At 45.9% G+C, this 25,180-nt stretch overlaps 2 protein-coding genes across 3 annotated transcripts in view; both read right to left on the bottom strand.

Moving 5' to 3' along the window:
- Positions 1-1,911: 1,911 nt before the first annotated feature.
- GBGT1 (globoside alpha-1,3-N-acetylgalactosaminyltransferase 1 (FORS blood group)) lies at positions 1,912-15,349 on the bottom strand. Its single transcript, XM_081179254.1, has 7 exons — positions 15,074-15,349; positions 6,697-6,830; positions 6,100-6,162; positions 4,821-4,871; positions 4,692-4,727; positions 3,557-3,691; positions 1,912-2,881 (listed from the first exon to the last, which is right to left on the bottom strand). The coding sequence occupies exons 2-7, from the start codon at positions 6,762-6,764 to the stop codon at positions 2,197-2,199; spliced, it is 1,038 nt and encodes a 345-aa protein (XP_081035380.1). The 5' UTR covers positions 6,765-6,830; positions 15,074-15,349; the 3' UTR covers positions 1,912-2,196.
- Positions 15,350-17,412: 2,063 nt separating this feature from the next.
- The window catches only part of CCDC180 (coiled-coil domain containing 180), a 59,976-nt gene continuing 52,208 nt past the window's right edge, over positions 17,413-25,180 (bottom strand). For both annotated transcript variants that reach the window (XM_081179178.1, XM_081179179.1), the window contains exons 36-38: positions 23,511-23,616; positions 20,716-20,854; positions 17,413-17,965 (exon numbers count right to left, since the gene is read on the bottom strand). In XM_081179178.1, coding sequence (XP_081035304.1) covers positions 17,834-17,965; positions 20,716-20,854; positions 23,511-23,616 — 377 coding nt within the window. In that variant the 3' untranslated portion in view covers positions 17,413-17,833. The remainder of the gene's footprint in view (positions 17,966-20,715; positions 20,855-23,510; positions 23,617-25,180) is intronic.

Raw genomic sequence — 25,180 nt, 5'->3', positions numbered from 1 at the left:
GGGAGGCCCCAGGCAGAGACGCTCAGTTTGGCGGCCGCGAGTAGGGTGGCAGCGGAAGGGCCTCAGGCTCCCGGGGGCTGAGGCTGGTGAGAGGAGGCCGGAGGGGGGTGAACACAGTTGGAGCCTCCCTCCTCCCTGGCCGGCAGGCAGGGAGAGAGAGAGAGGAGCTGCTTCCTTTGAAACCCGGGAAATTTAAGGGACATCATCAATAAGGGACAGCAGCGGGACACGGCGCTGGGATAAGGGAGTTTCCCGCCAAATAAGGGACAGTTGATAGCTATAACACATGCACGCACACACACACACACACACACACACACACACAGGTCATTTCTGAGACTGGGTTTAAAATCAGCACCTTCTTTAGCTCTTTTAAAAATATATATTTGGGAACAAAAACCAGGATTTACTATATAAAGCCCTGTTGGTTTTTCCTCTTAAGGCTGCTGGGTTAGAAATCACTTACAGGTGATGCTCCCCGGCAGGGATTTATTTAGATACAGTACATAGTACAAAAAAGAGTTTGAAGCATTACTCTGAAATGTTGAGTAGCTGTGTTTTAGAAAGCTCAGGGAATAGGGTTGCCAGACCTCCAGGGATTTGCCCACTCCCTTCCAGGTGCAGGAAATGCTTTTAAATAAAAATAAAAGTAAACAACAACAGCAACCGCAACGATGGGTGTGGCTGAACGGAAACCAAAATGGCCACTTAGAACAGTTTCCTCCCCTGGGTGCCAGTTTTACCTAAAATCTGTTTGATTGCACAGGATTTATTAAAATAAAAATAAATCTTCTCCCCTCTGCCTAAGGGAATGTCCACAGCAGCATTTCACTCACCCCAAACAGGGAAGCTTAGCTCAATGCTTCATGTGAGGCCCCTATAAACAAGTGAAGAAGACAAAATGACTGCTGTGCCTCCTAAAATAGCAGAAAATACAGCTGTAGAACCAAAATACTTGGATGCCATATTCAGGGAATAGTTTGAAGCATAATGCATTTCCCTTAAAAGCCAAAATCATATAAGCCTAGAAGGAATTAATAGCTTCTCTGGAAGCAAAGGTAAATACAATAATGGAAAAGCTGGAGGGTACTGCTGAAACAGCTTCTGCAGCAGTGGATTTAAGTTTGAAGCAAAAATTAAGAGGCTGCTTAGGGAAAATAAATGCATTAAGCTTGAAGAAGTGGGAAATAGTCACTAAAGGGTTAATATACACAGGATTAAAAAGGAGGCAGAAGGAGATAATATTACAGGATTGATAATCCAGTGGTTTAAAACTGTTAGACATTGCCTGGAATTGTCCCTAGAAAATATGAAGAATGCATAGAAGTACTGCCAGCCAGTCTGCAGGACACAGCACCCCAAAGGGTATTGTTATGAGCTTCCACTGTTTTAAAAAGAAAAATGAGATTTGAAAGGCTTTGAGAAAGGTTGAAATAATAATTTGTGACAATAATCCAATCATGATGTTTTTTGTTTTTTGGACACTGATTAAATGAAGGGAACTTTGGCACATAATACTCAATCTGCAAGATGTAGGAATAAGATATTATTGGGCTTTCCCCTTTCGTTTAGTGACTGCTTAATAACACTCTCAGCCACCAACCTCAAGGAACCCACAAAACTATTAACACCACTAGAACTGGTCTGTCCGCCTAGGGTTATTGATTTTTTTGGATAGTGAATCCATTGGTGAAGTTGACCCAGCTCAGGAGCCCAGATGAGAGGGCTTCAACAAAGCCAAAAGACCATGTAAGAGAATAACAGGACAATGAAGAGGCAGCATTGCACATTTTTCAGAAAGGTTACTACACTCTTTAATAAGCAGGAACTAATGCAGAACTGAAGAATGCTGTTTAAAAAAAGAGAGGAAAGGCTCCTTTTCTATAGAAGTAAAAGCAATCAAACTGGAACCTCCATAGAGGGGGACATGATCACATCTATGCCTGTGCCAAAGATCAAATCCAGCGTGTAGCCTGCCTGATGTGTGTGGCCCAAAACAAACTGGGAGAGCCCTAGTGTCACCATGGAAGACACCAGGTCCAGAGCCTGTGAGAAAGGGGTGGCACTCTTGGCAGGGGTTGGGGGACGTGTCTGATTTTGCCAACTCCGCAATGGATCTGGAGGTCCAAATAATTTGATCCCAAGGGCTCCTCTGCCCAGAAATACACAGTGAGGCCAAGATGGACCCAACTAGGGTCAGTCCCTGACCTCCCTATAATTCTTGCTCAATGCTGAGACCCGTATGAGTCTCAGCTCAGGTGGTTTTGACTTTGTGTCATCCCAAAGGTACTCCGGAGAGAGGAGCTTTGAAGGCTTCTGGGAAAGGAAGTGCCTGTTCAGATGACTCTCCTCTTGCCAAGCTGCCATGATGCCGTTGGCCTTGTCTGCCAATATGGTCATGTGGCAAGCCCTGGTGAACTCGTAGACATTCTTGACCAGGCCTCCAAAGGCCGCCCCACAATAGTAGAAGTCTCCTTCTTCCTCAGAGATGTAGGCCGTGGAAGCAGGTCTCCTCTCATATGGGAATGCTGTCCGAGAGGCCTTGTAGTAGCCTGGGTGGATCACGGCCACCATCTCCCCCAAGGTCTCTGGGCCCCACGGGTTATGAAACAATATGTCAATGTCCAGGCAGAAGAGATAGTCCACTTCTCGGTGGGCTGTATCTGAGATGTACCGGTTTATGGCCTCCATCCTGCGCATGGAGATTTCTTGCCAGTGGGCATATTTCTTTATAGGGATGAGGTGGAGGGTTCTCCCAGGCTGCAGGCGGACAACGGAGATGTCTTTGGGGTTGTCTGTGAAGATGTAGTAGTTCACACGGTATCCCACCATGAAGTGCTGTTCAGCTGACTCCAAAAAATGGCTCACAAATCGTATGTATCTGAGCAAACATTAAAGATATATATATTAAGAGCAATTGCTCAGGGCAGAGTTTTTAAAAAGCAGATTTTCAAGCTGCACTGCTCCTGGTCAGTGCATGCAGTATTGGGTGAGATGGATCAATGGTCTAATTTGGTATAAGGCTGCTTCCAAGGCTCCTAAGGCCCCATAAGGCAGGAGCAAAGTAGGCTAGAATCAGACCAGGGGTCAATGTGGCCTAGGGCTGCCCATCCTGAAATGCAGCAGCTCCACAAAGCTATTAATCCTGGTTACAGGTAGGTAGCCATGTTGGTCTGCCGTAGTTGAAACAAAATTAAAAAAAAATCCTTCCAGTAGCACCTTAGAGACCAACTAAGTTTGTACAAACTTAGTTGGTCTCTAAGGTGCTACAGGAAGGATTTTTTTAAAATTTTGTTTCTATTAATCCTGATGGCTGTTTTCTCCCTCTACTGTTGGAGGCAGTAAATATTTCTGAATATCACTTGGTGGAAACTGCAGGAGAGTTACCTTTTAGGCTTGATCCAGGAGGGCTCATCCTATGTCCTTAAGCCCAGGGGTCTGTGCCAGGCACTCGTAACAAAGGCCTTTTATAACCAGAGTTGCTACAGCCCACATCATGTTTTAGATTTCGGCAAATATGCAGACCTTCCCAACCCCTCCTGCCCTTTCTGCTTACTTTCCTACGGCGAAGGCAGTCATTCCAATGGTAAGGTTCAAAGGCTTGTAGATGCTGTCCAAGATTTCAGGGTTGAATGTCCCCTCCCAGACAATGGGGGCCAGCCACGGAGTCACGGTGAGCACATCAGAGCGCCTGAGGAAACCAGGAAAATAAAGCAATGCAATGTCAGAAGTGTTGATTGAGCAAATAGGATGCTACTGGTGATCAGATCTGTCAATTTCAGTTTCTTATTTTTCCCGAATATAAGTTCAGTTCTCCATGTTTCCATCTGTTGTTGTTTTTTAAAGTACAGTACTCCGGAAACTTCATTTTTCTGCAAGTTTCCCTGATACACACACATTTTTCATATGCAATTATGGCTAATATACATACACAGTTTTGCAAAGTCACTTTCACTAATATAATGAATTTCTGTATGTTCTATTCACTAAAATATACATTTTCAAATGCACACTTTGTCCTAGTACAAACATTTTTTCTTTACACATTACTCAGCTGGAGAACAGCACTGCAAAAATTCGGAGAAGTGTGAACATGCTTGCGAGTTCAGGAAAAGTCATCCTGGACTTCTATAAGAGGTCACCTCAAATGGTATTAATTAGACAGGCCTCTGAAGCCAGAAATTTATTTTAATTAACCAGTATTCATGAATTTATTTAACTACACAGCACCAAGTTAAACTGTGGAACTCACTTCCACAGGAGGCACTAACTTGGATTGGGCAAATGCATCAAGGGCAAGGCAATCAATGGCTATTAGCCACAACAATATCTCTGCTCTGCCTCCATGGTCAGAGGAAGAAAGGCTTCTGAATACGAGTTCTTGGAAACTGCAGGAGGTGAGATTGCTTGTGTGCTCAGATCCTGGTTGGGGTTTTTTGTTGGGTTCTGTGGTTGGCCACTATGAGAACAGGATGCTGGACTTAGATGGGCCATTGGCCTGATCCAGCAGGGCTTTTCTTACATTCTTATTTACATTTAAATTTTTGTCTTATTTCAATTTTTATCACCGTTGAAACTTTTGTACAATGTCTACTGCTTTGTTGCATTTAAAAAAAAAACAACAAAGTAAATTTGTTAAAAGTTTTAATAAATAGAATATATGAATCGGGCCAGTCCTTTCTGGCACTTACGTCTGTTGCACAGACTTTGGCTGTGGATAAAAGAATCTGAAAAAGATAATAAATAGTCATATATTAGAACAAATCTCCAGAAGAAAGAAGCAGCAATTTTAGGGAAGAAGCAAGTGGAAGAGAACTAACTGTGGGAAAAGCTGGTGCGAATTCTCCTCTCTGTACTGTAGTTTCAAAGCACTGTCCAAAAAAAGAGAGAGAAAGGGAAATTCAACTTTTATTTATTCATTTGTTTGTGTGCATGTGTCTTTTTTAAAGGTGTATATTACTTAATTGGAAATGAAACCTCTAGGCAATTTGCAAAAAGCAAACAAACATTAAAATTGTCAAGAAAAGGAAAGTTAAAAACAGGATTTATTTTTTTTAAAGATGCAAAGTGTTATGAAAACAGTTTGGCTAAAAACATACTTAAAACACAAGCCTACATGTTCTGTGAGGATAGATTTGTCTGAACAAAAATCTTTTCAGTAAAGAGTATAGTGAAGATGCCTACCTGACATAAATAGGCTGGGAGTTGCAAAGTAGAGGTGTTGCCACACTAACATACTGATTTCTTATAAGCGCAGAACAAGTATTATGCAGTGCCTGTGACAGTGGTATTTCCTCCTATTTTCAAAGCTCCTACAGGCTCAATTTGTTTGACACCTCACTCTTGCAACCAAAAAACATAGAACTGAAGAGCTACAAGGTACTCCAAAGTTAATCTAGTCTAATTGCCTAGAGCAGTGGTTTTCAACCAGTGTGCTGTGGCACCCTGGGGTGCCTTGAATGATAGTCAGGGGTGCCACAGGCAACACTGGCCTCTGTCCCTCTTTCCTTCCCTCCCTCCCTCAATGCCCTCTCATCTCTGCCTTGCACAGCTGTTTGTTGCAGCTGCCCTGGCTACAAGCTCCCCATGCGAATGGTGGCTCTGGGCTGACCAAGGGGTGCTGGTTGGCAGAAGCTGAGGAGGCCTCAGAGTAAGCAAGCAAATGGGCAAGGGACCGCAGCCAGCCAGTCCACCAGCCCTTGCTGTTGGGAATAGGCAGACAAGTCCCAGGCCACTTTGGTGCAGTGTGAGAAGGCACCTCTTTTCAGAGGAAGCTCAGAGACCAGAGGCTGCAGAGACGGCTGCCTGGAGGACTCCCAAGGAGAGGGGAGAGGGGAGGAGGCTGAAGGAACACTCCACAAGGGAGAGTGTTCAAAAAGGGGCGAGGGGCTGCCAGCTCTGCAGGCAGGGGGTGACATAACTGGGCTCCTGAGCCCCACAGGGGTGTCACAGAAAGAATGCAGTTGGTCAAGGAAGCCGTGGACTCAAAACGGTTGAAAACTTCTGCCCTAGAATGCAGGGACCATGGCTAATCACATAGCATTGGATGGAGTATTGAGGCTCTACAGTTTAGCCCCCAAATCTCACTATGGTACTTACAAGAGATCTGGGCATGGAAGATAATATGGAAGGTAGTGGGTCGGTCCTTTCCCAATCAAAACCCTGGGGACAAAAAAAAGCAGTTAAAAGAGGCATAAAGGTTGTGCAGGACTTGAGAAATGTTATCAGGATGGGGGCATCCGCAAGGAAATGAACAATAAAATGGTCTTGTTGGACTTGGCATGGTGGAGGTGGCAGGCTGTACTTTTCTCCAATCCTCATATTTACATGGTGGGAATGGATTAGGTACTGATTAGTATTACAAGTGAAAAATACTGAATTTAATTCAGAATTATTTTTGCGTTCTGTGTTTACAAGACGCAATAAGGATTTAGCATAGGAGGCGATTTTCCTCAAAGCATGGTAATCGGCCTCATAGAGAACCATTGTTCCAGCTAGCTCAGTGTTGTATACATTGGCTGGCAGCATTTATTCTGTGGCTTCCAGCAACTGGTACTCAGAAGCATGAAGGTAAAGCATAGGCATCATGGCTAGTAGCCACTGAGAGCTTTCTCCTCCATGAATTTGTCTAATCCTCTTCAAAGCCATCCAAGTTGGTGGCTGCTGTGAACAGGATATTCAGCAAAAGAGACTCACCCGATAAAAAAGGAGATGGTGATAAAGGTGAGTGCAAGGACAGATAAGATAAGTTTCTGAAGTTTCATGTTTCCTGGGTTTGAACAAAAGAAGAATTAAGGATATCCAAAGTCCAGATGTTTTGTTGGTTTCACCTAGGGAAGTAATGAAAGTGACATTAGAGGTGTGTTATAAGAATTCTAAGGTCTCAAATATAAAATAAATGTTTGTACATGTATAAGGCAAACACATACATAACTATATAAACCACGTGTCTAAAATAGTACAGGAGAGCAATCCTGTAGCCATTTTGACTCTCGCAGTGACCTCAAATATTCCTCTGCAGTAAGGAAGGAAAATGGGTGTCAGGGAACTGCCATCGGAGCCAGAGGGAGAGGGAGGGCTCCAGAGGGATTCCGGAGAGCTCCAGAGGGATTCCGGAGAGCGTCCCGGGAGGGAGAGAAGCAGCACATCTTCTGGGAAAGGAAATCAGCGTAGCACCAGTGGAGAAGGGGGGCAGATGGGGGAATCGGCGAGGTGGCTCCAAGACTCTTCGCCGGGAACCAGTGGGGAGAGCACGGGTCCTCCGATGCCCACACCCTCCCTGCGCTTCTGCGCAGGGAAGCTAGGCGGAGACTAAGCGTCAAAGAGCTTCTTTGCTGGAAGAAGTTTAAGAAACGCCCACTAACGGATTCTGCCAGCGATTGAGACAGTCACGGGCGCATGGCTGTCCAGACAGAAAGGGTTCATTCAGGGAACCAGGCAAGGGTGGCGTTGATTTACACACAAGCAACCCCTAGAACCATTACAGCAATCCGTTAGTCCCTGACGTTGCTTGTGCGTAGCCCCGGAGAGGCAGCAAGATGAGCCAAACAGGAACAGCCGAAGAGATGGAGCAGCCAGCTGCGGTGCGGAGTCTGGTCGAGAGGAACTGAGACTTGGAGAGCACGTAGCTATCCTGACGGCACGGCTGGAGGAAAGACGGGCTCAGGATGCACAGGTCAGAGCCACCCCCATCGCAAGGAAGGGCTGGTACACAAATTTGGGGGGAAGCACCAAGACTACAATGTTTTTCGAACAGAAGTGCAGTACGCTTTGGAGCTGCAGAAAAATGACTTTGCTGACGACGGGGAGAGGGTGGCTTACATTGTGGGGCATCTGCAGGATGAGGCAAGAGAATGGATCAGGCCCCTAATGGCGACGCAAAATGATGCCTTGAAGGACCTTAATAAATTCCTTCAGGGAATGGACGCAATGTTCTCCAGCGATGTGGGGCAAAGCGTGACACGGCGGGAACTGATGGGTTGCAAGCAGGGGAGGCTGTCCGTCAGAAGCTACTGGTCGCGTTTTGCAATGTTAGTACACCAGCTCGGGTGGGATCTGGACTCTGAACCGATACAAATGTTGTTTGAGGCGGGTCTTTCCCCCGAAGTGAAAGATGAGTTGTCCCGAGCGCCCTGCCCACAGTCGATGGATGAGCTCACAAAGGCGGTGCTCGCGATAGGCGTACACCTAGAAGCGCGGGCTCAGGAGAAGCGGGAAATGAGAGGGGAACGTTTCCATGACTACCGCATTCCTGAGATACCGAGGGAGCCTCCCCAGGCGGCAGAGCCAATGGAAATTGATGGCGCGCGCGCACACGAGGTTTCAAACTCCCACGAAGGTCGTAAAAGGGAGGGAAAGGACTGGAAAACTACCAAGAAGTGTTTCCTCTGTGAACGACCAGGACATTTTGCTAAGGTCTGCCCTCAAAGGAAAGCCTGGCAAGGGATGGTGGGGGCAGCAGGCCACAACGAGAAGGGGGAGGAAGAGCAGGTGCAGGGAAACAACAGCACCTGGCTGCCAACCAGCAGCGGTAGCAGCCAGGCCAGCAACCAATAGAAGTGCCCCAGCCTGACCCCCCCCCCACAAGGCAGCTATAGCCATAGAAGTGGTGCTAGAACTCCCGAATGGGCACCCTGTCAATAATAATGTAATAATAATAATTTATTATTTATACCCCGCCCATCTGGCTGGGCTTCCCCAGCCACTCTGGGCGGCTTCCAAAAGAATATTAAAATACTATAATACATCAAACATTAAAAGCTTCCCGAAACAGGGCTGCCTTCATATGTCTTCTAAAAGCCTGGTAGTTGTTGTTCTCTTTGACATCTGGTGGGAGGGCCTTCCACAGGTTAAGGGACTGCTGGATTCGGGCAGCTCGTGTAATTTCTTCAGCAGAGACTTTGCTCTGGAGCACCAACTTCACCTGTTGCCTCTGGATTTTCCCTTGCAGGTGACAACCATCGATGGCAGGGAACTTCTGGGAGGGGAAGTGACACACCAGACCCCGCCAATGCGAATGAGGGTTTCCAGGCACACGGAGACCATTGCCTTTCACGTGGCCACACTGGCAGGACCCCCAATAATACTGGGAATGAGCTGGCTGGCACTGCATGATCCAGTAGTGTCATGGCATCAGCGGTCAGTCACCTTTGGGTCAGCTTACTGCTTAGGACACTGTCTGGGAGGGGAGAACCCAAGAATGACAGTAGCCAGGGTTGCTGGGCTGGCCGTGGAACAAGGGCAGGTGCCACTGCAATATGCTGATCTGAAGGAGGTCTTCAGATAGACTACCCCCCCCCACAGGCCCTTTGACTGCCAAATCAACCTACTCCCAGGGGCTCAGTTGCTGGTGGGTAAGCTGTACGCCATATCAGACCGGGAGATGCAGGAGTTGCGGCAGTTTATTGATAAGAACCTGAAGAGGGGGTTCATAAGGGAATCAAAAGCGGTGGGGGGCAGTCCGGTGTTCTTTGTAGACAAAAAGGGGACCAATCAGCCCAGGTTGGTCGTAGATTATAGGGCCTTGAACCTGGTGTCTGAACCCGTGACCTTCCCAATGCCAAGGATTGATGACATTTTAACCCGGGTGAGGCAGGGGAAGATTTTTACCAAGCTGGACCTCAGGGGGGCATACAATTTAATTAGGGTAAGGGAGGGGGACGAATGGAAAACTACCATGTTCACCCCCCTGGGGGCCTTTGAGTACTTAGTCATGCCATTTGGATTACAATCGGGCTCCGCCTGTTTTCAAGGATTCATGCACCACGTGTTGGGGCCCCTGCTGTACAAGAATTGCGTAGCCTTTTTGGATGACGTCTTAATCTACTCGGACAATGAGAAGCAACACGTCAGAGACGTCAGGGAAGTGCTACAGAGACTGCAGAAGCATCAGTTGTGGGTCAAGCTGGAAAAATGCCAATTTCACGCCAGGGAGGTCGAGTTTCTAGGGTACAAGTTGTCAGACAAGGGCCTAGCTATGGACCCAGGCAAGGTGAAGGCAGTGCTGGAATGGAAAGCCCCCAAAACCCGGAAATATGTGCAAAGGTTCTTAGGCTTCAGCAACTTCTACAGGAAGTTCATAAAGAACTTCGCTCACTTGACAGCGCCCATAACAGATTGTCTCAGTAGCAAAAAGAAGTTCGCGTGGACAGAAAGTGCCCAGCAATCCTTTGAAAGGCTGAAGAAGGCGTTCGCTTCGGAAGAGCAGCTCCTGCACGTTGATCTGGAGAAGCCCATGAGACTGGAGACGGACGCGTCCGACCGAGCTGTGGGAGCAGTCCTTTTGCAGCCCGGGGCTAAGCAGGACTGGAGGCCATGTGCCTTTTTCTCAAGGAAGCTGAGCAAGTCAGAGCAAAACTACACAGTGTATGACCGCGAACTGCTTGCAATCTACGTGGCGTTTCAACAATGGAGACATCTGTTGATAGGGGCAAGGCACAAGATCCAGGTTTGTACTGACCACAAGAACTTGGAATACTGGCGGACCGCGCGAGTGCTCAACCAGAGACAGGTTTGATGGGCCCAGGAGTTCACCAAGTTTTCCTTCAAGATCAGATACGTGCCGGGAGTGGAAAACGTAAGCGCAGATGCTCTCTCCCGGAAACCGGAATACTTGGAGGGAGAGGGACCACCGGAAACCCGACACGTGTTTCCCGAGGACCGATGGGTGTGTGGGGGAACGTTGGTTGGGAAACGAGAACTGGCAGGGCTTACCAGAGACTACGCGTTCGCTCAAGCAAAAATCAGGGAACTCTGGGACGGAAGGGAAGACCATGGAGGGTTTGAGGAAAAGGAAGGGGTACTGTACTATAAGGGGGCACTGTATGTACCGGGGGAGACCTTGAGGGGGAAGGTACTTAAACAGCTCCATGACAACCCAAAGTGCCCATGCTGCTCGTCACCAGGCAGTTCTGGTGGCCAAAGGTGAGGGAAGACGTACGGGAATATGTACGGGGGTGCGACCGATGCCAGAGGGCAAAGGGAGAGAGGGCTGCCCCCGCAGGGTTACTGGAACCCTTACCTACGCTGGGAAGGCCCTGGAAGGTGGTGTCCATTGATTTTATGACAGATTTGCCCAAGTCAAGGGGGAAGACAGCAGTCATGGTAGTAGTCGATCTACTGACAAAAATGTGCCATTTCATAGCTTGCTCGCACGCGGTGACAGCACAGGAGACAGCCCGGTTGTTTGTGGATCACATTTTCAGACTGCACGTGGCTCCTTCAAGGGTAATCTCGGACCGCGGGAAACAACTTACTTCCAGGTTCTGGAGGAAGCTCATGAGCTTGCTACAGGTCGAGGTGAGCTTTTCGATGGCCAGACACCCCGAAACCAACAGGCAAGCAGAGAGAGCGAACAGTATACTCCAACAATACCTACGCTGCTACGTCAGCGAGAGACAGAACGATTGGGTAGAGAAATTAGCTTTGGCTGAATTTGCGTACAATAACACGGAACACGTGTCCACGGGAATGAGCCCGTTCATGGCCAATTATGGGTGTCACCCCAGGGCCTTCCCGGGAAGGGGGGGAGGAAGCATGGAGTGTACCCGCGGCTGAGCAGTTTGTAGAAGAAATGGAGGCCTTGCACCAACAACTCAAGATGAACTTGGAGCAGGCCAAGGAAGTTTACAAAAGGCAGGCGGACAAGCACCGTAGGGAGGGGGAGGCCATAAGGGTGGGAGACCGCGTGTGGTTGTCAACCCAAGGGTTACTCCGAAAGGGAGGGTGCAAGAAGTTGCAGCCGAGGCGGCTGGGGCCTTTTGCGGTAGCACAGCAGGTGAACCCAGTGGCGTTCAAACTCAAGTTGCCAGACAGCAAGAAGATAATCCGGTGTTCCATAGGTCACTACTCACACCGTACAGGGAAGGGCGAGAGTTTCCGGGGCGGGCGGGAGGAATCACCACCCACCCGAGGGTAGAGGAGAGGGAACACCGCAACCAAGCCACGGAAATCGTTGATTCAAGGTGGCGATGTCGGCAGGTGGAGTACTTGGTAGCTTGGAAGGGAGAACCCAGGTCAGAAAACACGTGGGTTCCCGCTGAGTCAATCAATGACGGGTATCTGGTGGAAGAATTCCACAGTTTGTTCCCGGATAAGCCAAAACCACTAGCGAGATTCTGGGAGGAAGAATTTGGAACCACAGACGACGGAGGGGACTTTGTGGGTTTTCCTGCCTCCAGAGAGGAGGGAGGTGGGGTGTCAGAGGGAGAAGAATCAGACTGGGAGGCCCACTGTGCGGGGAGAGATCGGAGCGGGTGGGAGGCTGGTTTTGAATCCTCAGAGGATGGTGACAGCTCCTTCAGGGGATTCCCCGCGTCGTTGGCCGAGGAAAGAGACAAGGTTGTATCGGAAAATCACGCAGGGGGTGGAGGGGGTCCTGGGGAGGAGGTGGATGTCAGGGAACTGCCATCAGAGCCAGAGGGAGAGGGAGGGCTCCAGAGGGATTCTGGAGAGCGTCCCGGGAGGGAGAGAAGCAGCACATCTTCTGGGGAAGGAAATCAGCGTAACACCAGTGGAGAAGGGGGGCAGATGGGGGAATCGGCGAGGTGGCTCCAAGACTCTGGAGTGGGGAGAGCACGGGTCCTCCGATGCCCACACCCTCCCTACGCAGAAGGCTTCCGCGCAGGGAAGCTAGGTGGAGACTAAGCGTCAAAGAGCTTCTTTGCTGGAAGAAGTTCAAGAAACGCCCACTGACGGATTCTGCCAGCGATTGAGACAGTCACGGGCGTGTGGCTGTCGAGACAGAAAGGGTTCATTCAGGCAACCAGCCAAGGGTGGCGTTGATTTACACACAAGCAACCCCTAGAACCATTACAGTGGGGAAAGCCTTTCCATTCTCTTTTTGCTTACAAAGCCTGTATTAAAGTAATAATAATAAAAATAAAAATAAAAATAAAAATAAAAATAAAAATAAAAATAAAAATAAAAATAAAAATAAAAATAAAAATAAAAATAAAAATAAAAATAAATAAATAAACCTTTTAAACCTTCCCGGTTTAAAAACTGGGCTCAGGGCAGCTAACAGCAAATTTAAACATTGATTAAGATGCGACTTAAAAATAGCATAAAATACAACATAAAATGCAGCATCAATATCAATAAAATTCAAAAATTCAGGGGTCATTTTGCGGGGGAAACAAAAAACTAAATTATTAACCATCACAAAAGAATGGCCAGACTGCTCTGGTAATGAAGTCAGTGACCATTATGAGGTATCCTGGCAAACAGGATTTTTGCTGTAGACCACCTCCTTCTGTGATGTATGTATGATGTTTTAGGGGGGTGGTCTTGGGCGACAGGGTGGGCAATTTAAAGAGTTTACATAAGGGCTTGCACACCATTGTTCTGGGTTCTCCTGTGTGTGGTGAGTGGGGACCCTGTTGCAATAGTACTTTTCTTTTGCAATAAAGATCAGGCTTACTAGCCGCTTTGCTTCACAATATACTCTGGTTGGCCTCTGTTATTTTCTCCTACTGATAGGGAACCCACTTAAGGACTCTTAAGGCTTTTGGATACCCTGTAAGGGGAAAGGAGCAGTTTTTTCTTATAACAGTTGGGAAAGTCTCTCTCCCAGTTTCACTTCCAGATCAATATAAAAGGAATCCAAGGAATCATTCTTACTCACCGCTTGTTGGTTATCTAACTCGCAGTGGTAGAGCATCTGCCTTGCAAGCAGAAGGCTTCAGATTTGATCCCCAAAGGCAACTCCAGGCAGGGCTGGGAGAGAACCCAGCCAGAAATCCTGAACTGCTGCCAGTCAGTGTAGGCAATATTGAGCTGCATGGGACAGCGATCTGGCTCTGTATAAAGCAGCTTCCTATGTTCTCCACATGCTTTCATCCAGCTGAAGGAATCAGAGGGTCCCAGCCTACAACCCTGGAGAGGCAGCTATATTCATGCTAGGGAACGTAGAAAGTGTGTTGAGCAACAAAATTGCTGGAGGGCATTAGATGAAGGCCAAATCTTCAGTCAGGGCGGGTATCAGCTTTGAAATAAACACTGCACCTCAATGAACTGTGTGTGCAGATGTGATGCTTTACTTCCTGTTGCACTATGGAACTTGTGAGAAAATATGAAGCGAGACTAGATTTCCTGACTCTTGTGTATATTTGGTTTGTCTCTGTGTGTTTGCATCTCTCTTTATAGATTTTTTCACACAGCAGCCCATAAAATCCTCCCGCTTTCTTTTTTTACTGAGCTGCTCTCTGCTGGGAGGCATTTGCAGCAAGGAAAAGGGCATATGAGCACTGAGAAGCCTCTCTCTACCCCCATTTCCACTGTTTGGCTTAAAAGGCAGCCATGGGAGGAAGCTTTAAAAGGAAAATTATCCCACGTAAAAAGGTAAAGGCAAAGGACCCCTGGACGGTTAAGTTCAGAAGGACTAAACAGCTTCGGGTGCAACAGGACACCATGACAAGTGCAAGAGCGCACAGAAACACCATTTACCTTCTCACCACAGCAGTACCTATTTGTCTACTTGCACTGGCATGCTTCCAAACTGATAGGCTGGCAGAAGCTGGGACAGAGCAAAGGGAGCTCACTCCATCATCCGATCGGTAAGCCTAAGAGTCCTGGTGGTTTACACCACAGTGCCTCCTGCATCCCCTCTTTTTACCTTTACCTCCCACCTTTTACCATTCCCTCTTCATAGCTCAGAGATTCAAGAGAGCTGAGAAGTTACTTCATCTCACCCCCTTCTAAAAAAAAAAACCCATGGAATGATGAAACACCTCTCTAGAGTACTTAACCTGGTGCTTAAAGTTGATTTGAAATAGTTGGAATATTTATTTTGTAGTTTAAACAGCAGCAACTACTTAACCATCCATTTTATTTTGTTGAACTCTTCATTTAAAATAGGCATTAATGAGGGAAAAGACTGTCTGCTTTTCTGCCGCCTTGTTGGAGCCATTCAACGTTTTTTATATCCCTCTGGTTGGGCGTGTGTTATAGAAAGATTATTGCTGGCTGTTCATCCTGTTGGCTGGACACTGCAGCATTTTATCTTTCCTGCCTCAGACCCTAAAATTTCCGATACCAAGGCCTAACTCCAAAGTCTAGGAAAAGATTTGCTTACCAGAAAGAAGGAAATCAGCGAAGAGACTGTGAACTCGGTGGCAGCTCCCTGGAGCAAGGCAGTCAAGATGACCTCAGCATTTAAGGTGTGTTTACAGCTGAAAATTCAGGCTTCTTTCTTCTGATTCCTGTGTTCATATTTATGGCCAGTGGTGCCTCTGGTTCCTTGCCGGAAGCCGATATGGTACAGACCACATCCTTTTGTTGTGTGGTGAACCAGCAGGAAAATTTCGAAAGGCAGTATCTCACATGGCTTGAGTTTCCCCCCCTCCCATTCCTTAGCCACCCCCTTCATGCATTAGTCATTTCCCATAAATGATGTCTGCCTATCTACCCTAGGAAACATTCTACTTCATTCATCCTGCAGCTAGGCTGTTATGAGTTCTGCTTTTTCCTGGCATGCCTTGTGAGAGGCTAATGGACTAATTCTTGTCCGGAAATGCATTTTGCCCACACTTAGAGCTTTCTGTGAAAACAGCCACTTCCCTTGTGCTGTGACTATTGCCTAGATTTCTGCTTTTGCTTTCGTTTCATTTCTCTCTACTGTATATTTTGTTGCATCTATATTTTCAGCCCAGCCCAAAAGGTTCAGGTCCGTAAAAAAAGTTGACAATTGGCTGCTCACTTACTGCCAAGCCAGATTTAAGGTTCCTGTGTTAATTTACAAAGCACTGAACCTCTTAGGTCCATGGTACCTCAGAGACCACCTGAACCCTTAAATCCTAGCTCAGTCACTGAGATCACCTGCAGGAACATAGGTGGTTCCACGAATTAACTGGTGAGGCTCATTTGACAAGAAAACCAGCCTTAGATGTCAATGGCCCAGTCAACAGATTTAGCGGGCACCTTCTGTGCCACCTTTTAAATGCCTGCTAATAACTCTGTTTCGCCAGGCCTACGCAGACAACTAAGAAAATATCCTTCCACAATACAGTGGTACCTCTGGTTATGTACTTAATTCGTTCCAGAGGTCCTTTCTTAACCTGAAACTGTTCTTAACCTGAAGCACCTCTTTAGCTAATGGGGCCTCCTGCTGCCGCCGCCGCGTGATTTCTGTTCTCAACCTGAAGCAAAGTTCTTAACCCGAGGTACTATTTCTGGGTTAGCGGAGTCTGTAACCTGAAGCGTATGGAACCCGAGGTACCACTGTAGTTCATTGGCTTTTAGTGTGTGGTTTTATGTTTTTATTGTTGTAAACTGTATTGATAAATTTTAATGACATAACAGTACATACATATTTATATAATTAATTAATTAATTGACTGATTGATTAATTATATAAAATCCCCAGAGGGCAGGAGGGAGCAGCAAACCCCTTGAGTTGTTGATTTGCTGCAGGGACAATTTATAAGTTGGTGAGGGTTTTTTTGTGATAGGCTGTTCTTATCAAGGGAGATGGGAATGAGATATTAGGAAAGGAATTACTGAAACCCATGGAGTTGGACTTGTCAGGCAGGTTCAGCAGGAATTTCTTTTAGTCTTAATGAAACTATTTTTTATTCAACATTTCCTTATGCAATACCTTACTCTGGAAAAACAGGGTCATAGAGCGTGAGCTATGGATGAGGAGGGAATCGGTTCCAGCTCTCATTTAAAGGGTAACATATCTAATCTGCACTTTCTGAAACAACGTATAAACCAATACTGTACACAAAATTGTGCATACTAGGGAAAACTGCTCTGCAAAATTGTGCATATTAGGGGAAATTCCATAAAAGAACGTGTATATTAGGAAAAGAATTGCACTAGAATGCTTATGAACTTTCATGGGTTTAAAATAATAATTTCAAACTTATGTAGAAATGTGGAGAACTGAATTTAAGATTAGAAAAATGAGAAACTGATCGATTTGCCCATCCCTATGAAGGCTTCTTCTCTTCACTCTGTGTACTTCCATGAGCAGGAAAGAGGTGATGAAACTGGAGAAAAACCTCAACAGAAAAACACAAATCCTCTTCCACTTAATTCACATTTCCCAAAACAACTCATGAAATGAAACTTGTCTCTCCTTCCAAATCCACTCTTTTCCAATGCAGTTCTCCAACCAAATAACATGTACTAAAATGTGTATATCAGGGGAAAGTGTGCATAAGGACTGTTGGGCAAAAAGATACCTGCATTGCAGGGGGGGTTGGACTAGATGATCCTCAGGGTCCCTTCCAGCTCTGCAATTCTATGGTATTGGTGAAAATGACACAGAAAAATATATTCTAGTAATTATTCAGGCCCATTAATTTCAATGGGTCTACAATGAGTAAGACTTACTTGGACAGAATCCTGAGTATATTTGACAAAACTGTGTTAACAAATGTAGTATATATGGAGAAACATGGACTAAAATGCTGACAAGTTTTCAGGAGGACTTTTTATTTTATGATTCTTTTTTTTTTTTGATGCTGAGAGAATTAGATTCCAAGCTTGCAAAAATGTGAAAATGACAGAGTCATCCATCCCTAGTAGACCCAGACATGCAGTCTGAGCTGATGTAAAGCAGCCTCTTTGTTCCTCTGGGAACCCTTCTGAGGTGTTGTCAAGAGTTTCAACTGATTGACAGTTGATTCAAATTCCCATTTGCAATTCCTCTCACCAGTTAACCCAGGGTGTTAGAAAACAAGGACGCCTGATTGCTAAATAATATATTTACTCAAGTGGGTGGGGGTGGATAGATTGCTTACACAGAGAGAAATGAGAACACATGACAGTGTCTATTGCTTACACAGAGAGAAATGAGAACGCATGAAGGCAGAAGAGTGTGGCAGATTCATGCGTAGAGCTGCTTGATCTTCTGCACTGACTTCTTCCACCAGTCTGTCCAGTGCTGGGCCTTCATTAGAAGGGCTGTCTTCTCCTTTTTAATCCGGGCAAATTCCACCTCCAACAGTTCCTTGAATCCCTGTGTGAGCAACACAAACCCAGAAAATGCAAAATAAGGACCAAAGAAATCCATATTTGCCTTTGGAAGCCTTGAAAGTCGCCACTGGAGAGGGAGTGGGGAAAACGGCATGGGAGGGGTGTTTCTGGGACAAAGGTGAAACAGTCAGGTTCCCTTGGCATTTTTACTATCGGATGCTGGGTGTTGTTTATGCAGTCTTGTTATATGTATAGTACTGAAATGTGTTTTTGGTATGTTGTCATGTTTGCTGTTGTGGTGTTTTGTTATGCTATTCTGTAAGCTGCTTTAAGCACGCTTGAAGAGTGGCATGATGTCAAGGTCAGTAAGGCAAGACACTGGTGAGTATGCCCTGGGGGAAGCAGGGCTGGAGTCTGACTCGGGAGAAGGGGGCAGTAGTCTGTGGTGACCCGTACTAGCCAGGATGCAAGAAATAGAGGCAGGGGAAGCTTTAGAGCTGGAGGAAGAGGCAGCCCAGGAAAGTGAAAGGTTGGGTGCTTCCCCTCCCTCCCCTGCACCACTGCCTCCCAGAACCAGGAGAGAACTGAAGCAGGAAGAGCAAAAGCAGCTTCCACACAGGTGTGGTCTCCAGCTACATGTGCACAACCCATCAAGGGAAGGTACATAAACTGGGGGGGGGGGGGAGTGTTCTGCAGATGCTGCAACTGCTCCATTGAGCACAAAACCTGGGAATAGCTGCCCAGATGCTAGACTGGTGTGCATAGGTCTCCAGAGCTGTAGAAGCAACTGTTATTGTTATCTATGACAATAAATAAAGAATTAACTCTTTGTCATGTGCATTCCTTTGGCTGGGAAATGTCCTTGCCACATGCAAATAAAAGGAAGGAAGGAAGGAATCTATCTTTCTGTACTCACACCTAGGGTGACTGAAGGGTGGAGTTTAAAAAAACACAAAACTCCCCCTAATTTCCATTAATGATTATGCACTCAGATTCCAGAGATGGAGCCCACTCAAGAGTTGTTGGCATCTATCTGTCTCAAGAGACAATAGAGTGCACCTCCAGGGCTGAAGTCAAACCACTGAATAATTACAGCACCTGCTGTGGCCACAGAGACCAGTAACTCATAACTGCTGCCTCCTCCATTGTTTTTGCTGTGTTAGCAGCACCAAAATTACCTATCCTGAGCACAAGCCTAGGCAGTGTGTATGGAGGTCCTGAGCTGCCCAGATGACAAGACCCCCCTCTTGGCCTAGCTGATGTGGTCCAAAGGACAGCAGACGAATATATTTGATACCAGCTTGGGGGCAGGAGTTTCCAGAAGGAGGTGTATAAGGCGCCATCTGACCGTCTTAGGGACTCCGCTCTGGATTTGTGTAGGGTTTACTCCTTAGCCTTTTCTTCTCCTAAACATGTTCCGCAAGGCAATGGGTTCACATTCTTCCTTGAATTTATTCCCAAAGCCTTTTACACAAATGGGTACATGCAACTACCGATTTGCGCGGTGGTTACATTCCTGACCCCCGCCTGCTCTGTCTCATTCTGCCACTGCCCCATTCTTCCACCTTTTCTGACCACTTCCAGGTTGCTGTGCTATGAGTGCGCAGTCGTGCATCAATTAGACACACATAAATTGGTTGTTGTCTGTATAGTCGCAAGGCAGCAGATGTTTAGGATCAGACTTTTCCTTGTCCAAGATGAGCAACCTTCCCAGGTTGACAAGCCTCATCTGCCCCTCACTTTTCTCTACAGTACATGCAGAAACCGCCTTCTTGACCATTGGACCCATTATTGGTCTTGTCCACTCAATCCACCAGCTTGCCTTCACATGCAGGGGAAGTTCCTAACTCAGGGTCTGAGATCCATTGGCTACTCGCACTTAGTTTAGATAGCCAATTGAAGCTGTTTACTGGTGTGTAGCTGCTATCTTGCGGCTTTACTCTTTTGTGCAGCCATTAACTGAAATAAATGGATCTTGGTTATGCTCATTAACTTCAGTGCATCAATTCTGATTAGGACTGAGTGGGAGACAACCCTAGGCATTGTGTTTCTGGATTAATGCAGTGTATACACACATACACCTGAAGGGAGCCCTGTTTAGGGAAGTTTTTAATGTTTTAAGTTTTATCCTGTTTAATATTCTGTTGGGAAGCGCCCAGTGGTTGAGGAAACCCAACCAGATGGGGGGGGGGTTATAAATAAAAAATAATTATCGGCGGCAGCAGGAGGCCGCATTAGCTAAAGTGGTGCTTCAGGTTAAGAACAGTTTCAGGTTAAGAACGGACCTTCAGAACGAATTAAGTACTTAACCCGAGGTACCACTGTATTATATTATACTGTGTGGATAGTCTCCAAAACTGGGAGAACTGTTCTTGGATGGAACACAAGGATAGAATGGTGAAGTTATTCTTTAATTACACCAGAAAGAGACTTGGAAGGGGCAGGCAGTGCAAGCTTTTGAACACCAGAGTTATGTGCTGGCTATAGGCTGTCCCAATCAACAGTCTCTAATTGCAGCATTTTGCTGGAGCCTCTGAACCAGGCTGAAGGGTAGCACATTTACTTAACTGATGCTCATTGAATATTTTTAAATTCCTTTTACATTTTGTATTCATGCTTTTATACTTGTAAGTCACTTTGAGACATTTTTTGCAGTAAGTAACAAACAAAAGTAATTAATAATTCCAACTTCGACCTTTCATGAAATGCTTTTGCATGGAATCCTACCCCACATTAGCAACTGTTTTTCCTATCAGTTGCTGAGGCCACAGCATTTTCCCCACAGTTCCTTACCACATAAACAGCATCCCTTTTTTTCACTGCTGCCATGTGACCCAGGGTGGTCTTGGATGTCGTCAGTGAGGTGGTTTCTCGACAGATGATCTGGTTTGGAAAACCCACCAGGGTAGTTCTTGGGATTCCAGGCCAGGTCCTAAACAAACAAACAAACATTTAATCAATCAATCAATCAATCAAATAACACACACAGAACCCTCCCAAATTGAAATATCAACAACCTCAGATATGCAGATGACACAACCTTGATGGCAGAAAGTGAGGAGGAATTAAATAACCTTTTATTGAGGGTGAAAGAGGAGAGCGCAAAATATGGTCTGAAGCTCAACATCAAAAAAATGAAGATCATGGCCACTGGTCCCATCACCTTCTGGCAAATAGAAGGGGAAGAAATGGAGGCAGTGAGAGATTTTACTTTCTTGGGCTCCATGATCACTGCAGATGGTGACAGCAGCCACAAAATTAAAAGACGCCTGCTTCTTGGGAGAAAAGCAATGACAAACCTAGACAGCATCTTAAAAAGTAGAGACATCACCTTGCCAACAAAGGTCCTTATAGTAAAAGCTATGGTTTTCCCAGTAGTGATGTATGGAAGTGAAAGCTGAACCATAAAGAAGGCTGATCGCCGAAGAATTGATGTTTTTGAATTATGGTGCTGGAGGAGACTCTTGAGAGTCCCATGGACTGCAAGAAGATCAAACCTATCCATTCTTAAGGAAATCAGCCCTGAGTGCTCACTGGAAGGACAGATCCTGAAGCTGAGGCTCCAATACTTTGGCCACTTCGTGAGAAGAGAAGACTCCCTGGAAAAGACCCTGATGCTGGGAAAGATTGAGGGCAGAAGGAGAAGGGGACGGCAGAGGACGAGATGGTTGGATAGTGTTCTCGAAGCTATCAGCATGAGTTTGACCAAACTGCAGGAGACAGTGGAAGACAGGAGAGCCTGGCGTGCTCTGGTCCATGGGGTCACGAAGAGTCGGACATGACTAAACGACTAAACAACAACAACAAACAAGGACAAGGAGGGCTAGCCATAAAATTTTGCAGCATTATCCTCACTGCCCGTTACTCCTGTTCAGGGTTCATGCCGGTTTGCCTTATCCCCATCCTGGTTCCTATAAGTAGAAGATTCCTTCCTCACCCATCCTGCCTCCAGTTTTCCTTTCTTTTTTCCAGTTAACACTCAATAGTATGTGGCTGAGCGTGCTCAGTCCTTTTGGGGAAGGGGCAACAGCTAAGCAGCAGAGAATCTGCTTTGCACTCAGAAGTTCCTGGATCCAATCCCCAACAGTAGGACTGGGAAAGAATCCCTGCCTGAATCCATGGAGAGCTGTTGCCAGTCAATGGGGACAACAATGAGCTAGAGAGGGACCAATGGCCTAATTTAATATAAGGCAGCTTCCCATGTTTCCTATTCCTCAGCTTTGGTTTCCCCCCTCCCTTTTATTTTCTGCCGGTTCTGGGGTTCTCTTAAAGAGGTTGATAGCATCCCTGTTGCTTTCCAATGACCCTATTTTGGCTCCGTTCCTATGGGCACTTACCACCCAAGTTCACTATCAGAGGGACTGTGTTTAGGGACCGTCTCTTTCCCACCCTCACAGCTGTCTCATAGAATTGTAGAGTTGGAAGGCACCCTGAGGGTCATCTAGTTCAATCCTGATAACGTTAATATCCATTAACATTAAAAGAACATGGTAGGGATGTAGAGATTCAAAAACAGTTTGCCCAGAGGTGTACCTCGGATCCCTTGCACCCTTGACAAAGAGATGCATTGGTGCCCCTACCCCACCCCTTGCAGGGCAGTGGAGCTTGCAGAAGAGTGGGCAGGCTCCTAGCTACTCCTAGGCAGACTGGAGAGGTGCAATTTTGTGCCCCCCTGGTCCTGCGCCCTTGGTGTGGGCCAACCTGGCCAATCCCTAGATACACCCCTGACTGTATCCCCACATAGTGTGGAAAATTAGTTGCATGTCTGCATTTAACTTACAGCTGAATTAGGGGCAGGCAGCCACTTTGTGGTGGGCCAGATCCAAAAGGGGCCACTCCTCCAGATTGGTGAAGCCAGTTCTAGCAGGTGATTTAAAATACGGCAGCGGAGGTTGGATGGCCATCTGTCAGGGTTTCATTAGTTGAGAATCCTGCATTGCAGGGAGTTGGACTAGATGACTTTTGTGATTCCTTCCAACTGCACAGTTCTGTGATTCTATTTCTGAAGAATTATGACACACCTGTTGTGCATCACCTGTTACTTTTCATTGCCTTGCAGTATAGTTGCAATTAATCTCTTCGCGTCTACCTGGCAGCAGTAAATGACAGCCAGTCTCCTGCTTTCAACAGAAAAAACTGGACGTGCCCTCCTGGTTATTCCTTTGCAGTTATGGCTTTATCTGCCCTATGCTTCACATATGACATCTTACCTGCCACACCCATGAGAAAGACATGGCCAGGCATGAGGAGAATGGTTTAGCAGACCAAATCAGGAACACTGGCAGACCTAATTTAGCCTGCGGTGCCAGAGGCTCTGCACACCTGTGCTAAGAGCTGCCATTCTGACATGGCCAGGCATGGGGAGAATGGTTTAGCAGGCCAAATAAGGAACACTGGCAGGCCTAATTTAGCCTGCGGTGCCAGAGGCTCTGCACACCTGTGCTAAGAGCTGCCTTTCTGTAAGCACTCTTGAACTGCAGATGCTGGGGACTCAGTACGGGACTACAAAGCAAATTAACCCCAGGTAAATTCTACTGCATGGATGGATTGCCTGCAAACTCCCCCATCAGATGGCTTCAAAATGTTACCTGCTTCCCCGCTCAGCCACCAGCTTGTATTCTTCTCTTTCTAAGGAAAGGCCGGCTTTCTTGCGACGGATCAAGGTACAGGTCTTTTCCCGGGAGACTTCCACCTCTGGCACAGGAGAAAGGCCACTGTTATTGAATATTTCTGATGGTGCCAAGGTAGATATATATTGTCGAAAGAATTGGTCTTGTATATGATCTTGAATAATAATTGCAACTTAATGGAAAACAGTCCAATATCTTACACTGGAAACTTGGTACCTCTTGCTTTGGAATATAGCTGTAATGGAGAAAATCACACAAAAAGGACTAGAACCTGCAGACATTTTTAATTATATGTACTGGCATTCTTTCATTACATATACAGTGGTACCTCAGGTTAAGTACTTAATTCGTTCTGGAGGTCTGTTCTTAACCTGAAACTGTTCTTAACCTGAAGCACCACTTTAGCTAATGGGGCCTCCTGCTGCTGCTGCGCCGCCGGAGTACAATTTCTGTTCTCATCCTAAAGCAAAATTCTTAACCTGAGGTACTATTTCTGGGTTAGTGGAGTCTGTAACCTGAAGCGTATGTAACCCAAGGTACCACTGTATAGCAGAACTATCACTGTCAAGATAACCCTTGTCACAAGCCTGACAGATATGGAACAATACTTGATAATCTAGTAACGCTAATATTCTTTACTTGGACTTTTGTTATTTTAATCCATGTAAAACTGTACTCATTCAATGGGCCTATTTTAATAGTTTTGTTTCTCATCTGTTGTTATAACTGTTTTATATACATTATAAAATGAAATAAAAAGCTTTTACAAAAAACAAAAAACAAAATTAACACCAGCAAGATAGGAGTCAGCTTCTAATGTAAGAATGGGGGATAAAACTCAGCGCAGTCTGCATTTTAATGCAAACTCTGTCTGATCTGCACCTCCCAAACAATATACAAACTGAAACAGCAATCTTTCCAAATTCACACTCTCTTTTGCTAAATTTTCCAATGCAATTCTCCACTTCCTCCACAAAATGTGTAGGAAAATGAGTTTAAATTTGGGGAAAGGATGTGTTAGGCCGAATTGCAGTTATTAAGATGAATGTATTGCCTAGAATGTTATTTTTGTTTCAAACTTTGCAGATTCTCGACAAGATGGACTGTTTCAAGAGGTGGCAGAAAGACATTGCGAAATTTGTCTGGCAGGGCAAAAAGCCCAGAATAAAATTTAAAGTACTTACAGATGCAAAAGAAAGAGGGGGATTTGCCCTGCCGGACTTAAAACTGTACTATGAAGCAGCAGCGTTTTGCTGGCTGAAAGAGTGGATGCTCCTCGAGAACACAGATATCTTGGATTTAGAAGGTTTCAATAATGCATTTGGTTGGCATGCATATCTATGGTATGATAAAATCAAAGTGCATAGGGCCTTTAAAAATCACATTGTCAGAAAAGCGTTATTTAATGTTTGGATAAGATATAAAGACTTGTTGGAAAACAAAACCCCTAGATGGTTGTCACCCTTGGAGGCTAAGGCATTGAAGAAACTCAATATGGAGGCCGAATGGCCAAAGTATTGGGAAATTTTGGAACAAGATGGAGATAAATTGAAATTACAAAGTCATGAGAAATTGAAACCTAAAGTACGAGATTGGCTCCATTATTATCAAATAATGGAGGTCTACAA

This window comes from Podarcis bocagei (genome assembly GCF_964188305.1).
Source record: "Podarcis bocagei genome assembly, chromosome: Z".
Classification (NCBI taxonomy): domain Eukaryota; kingdom Metazoa; phylum Chordata; class Lepidosauria; order Squamata; family Lacertidae; genus Podarcis; species Podarcis bocagei.
This window is presented reverse-complemented; position numbering and strand designations above follow the sequence as displayed.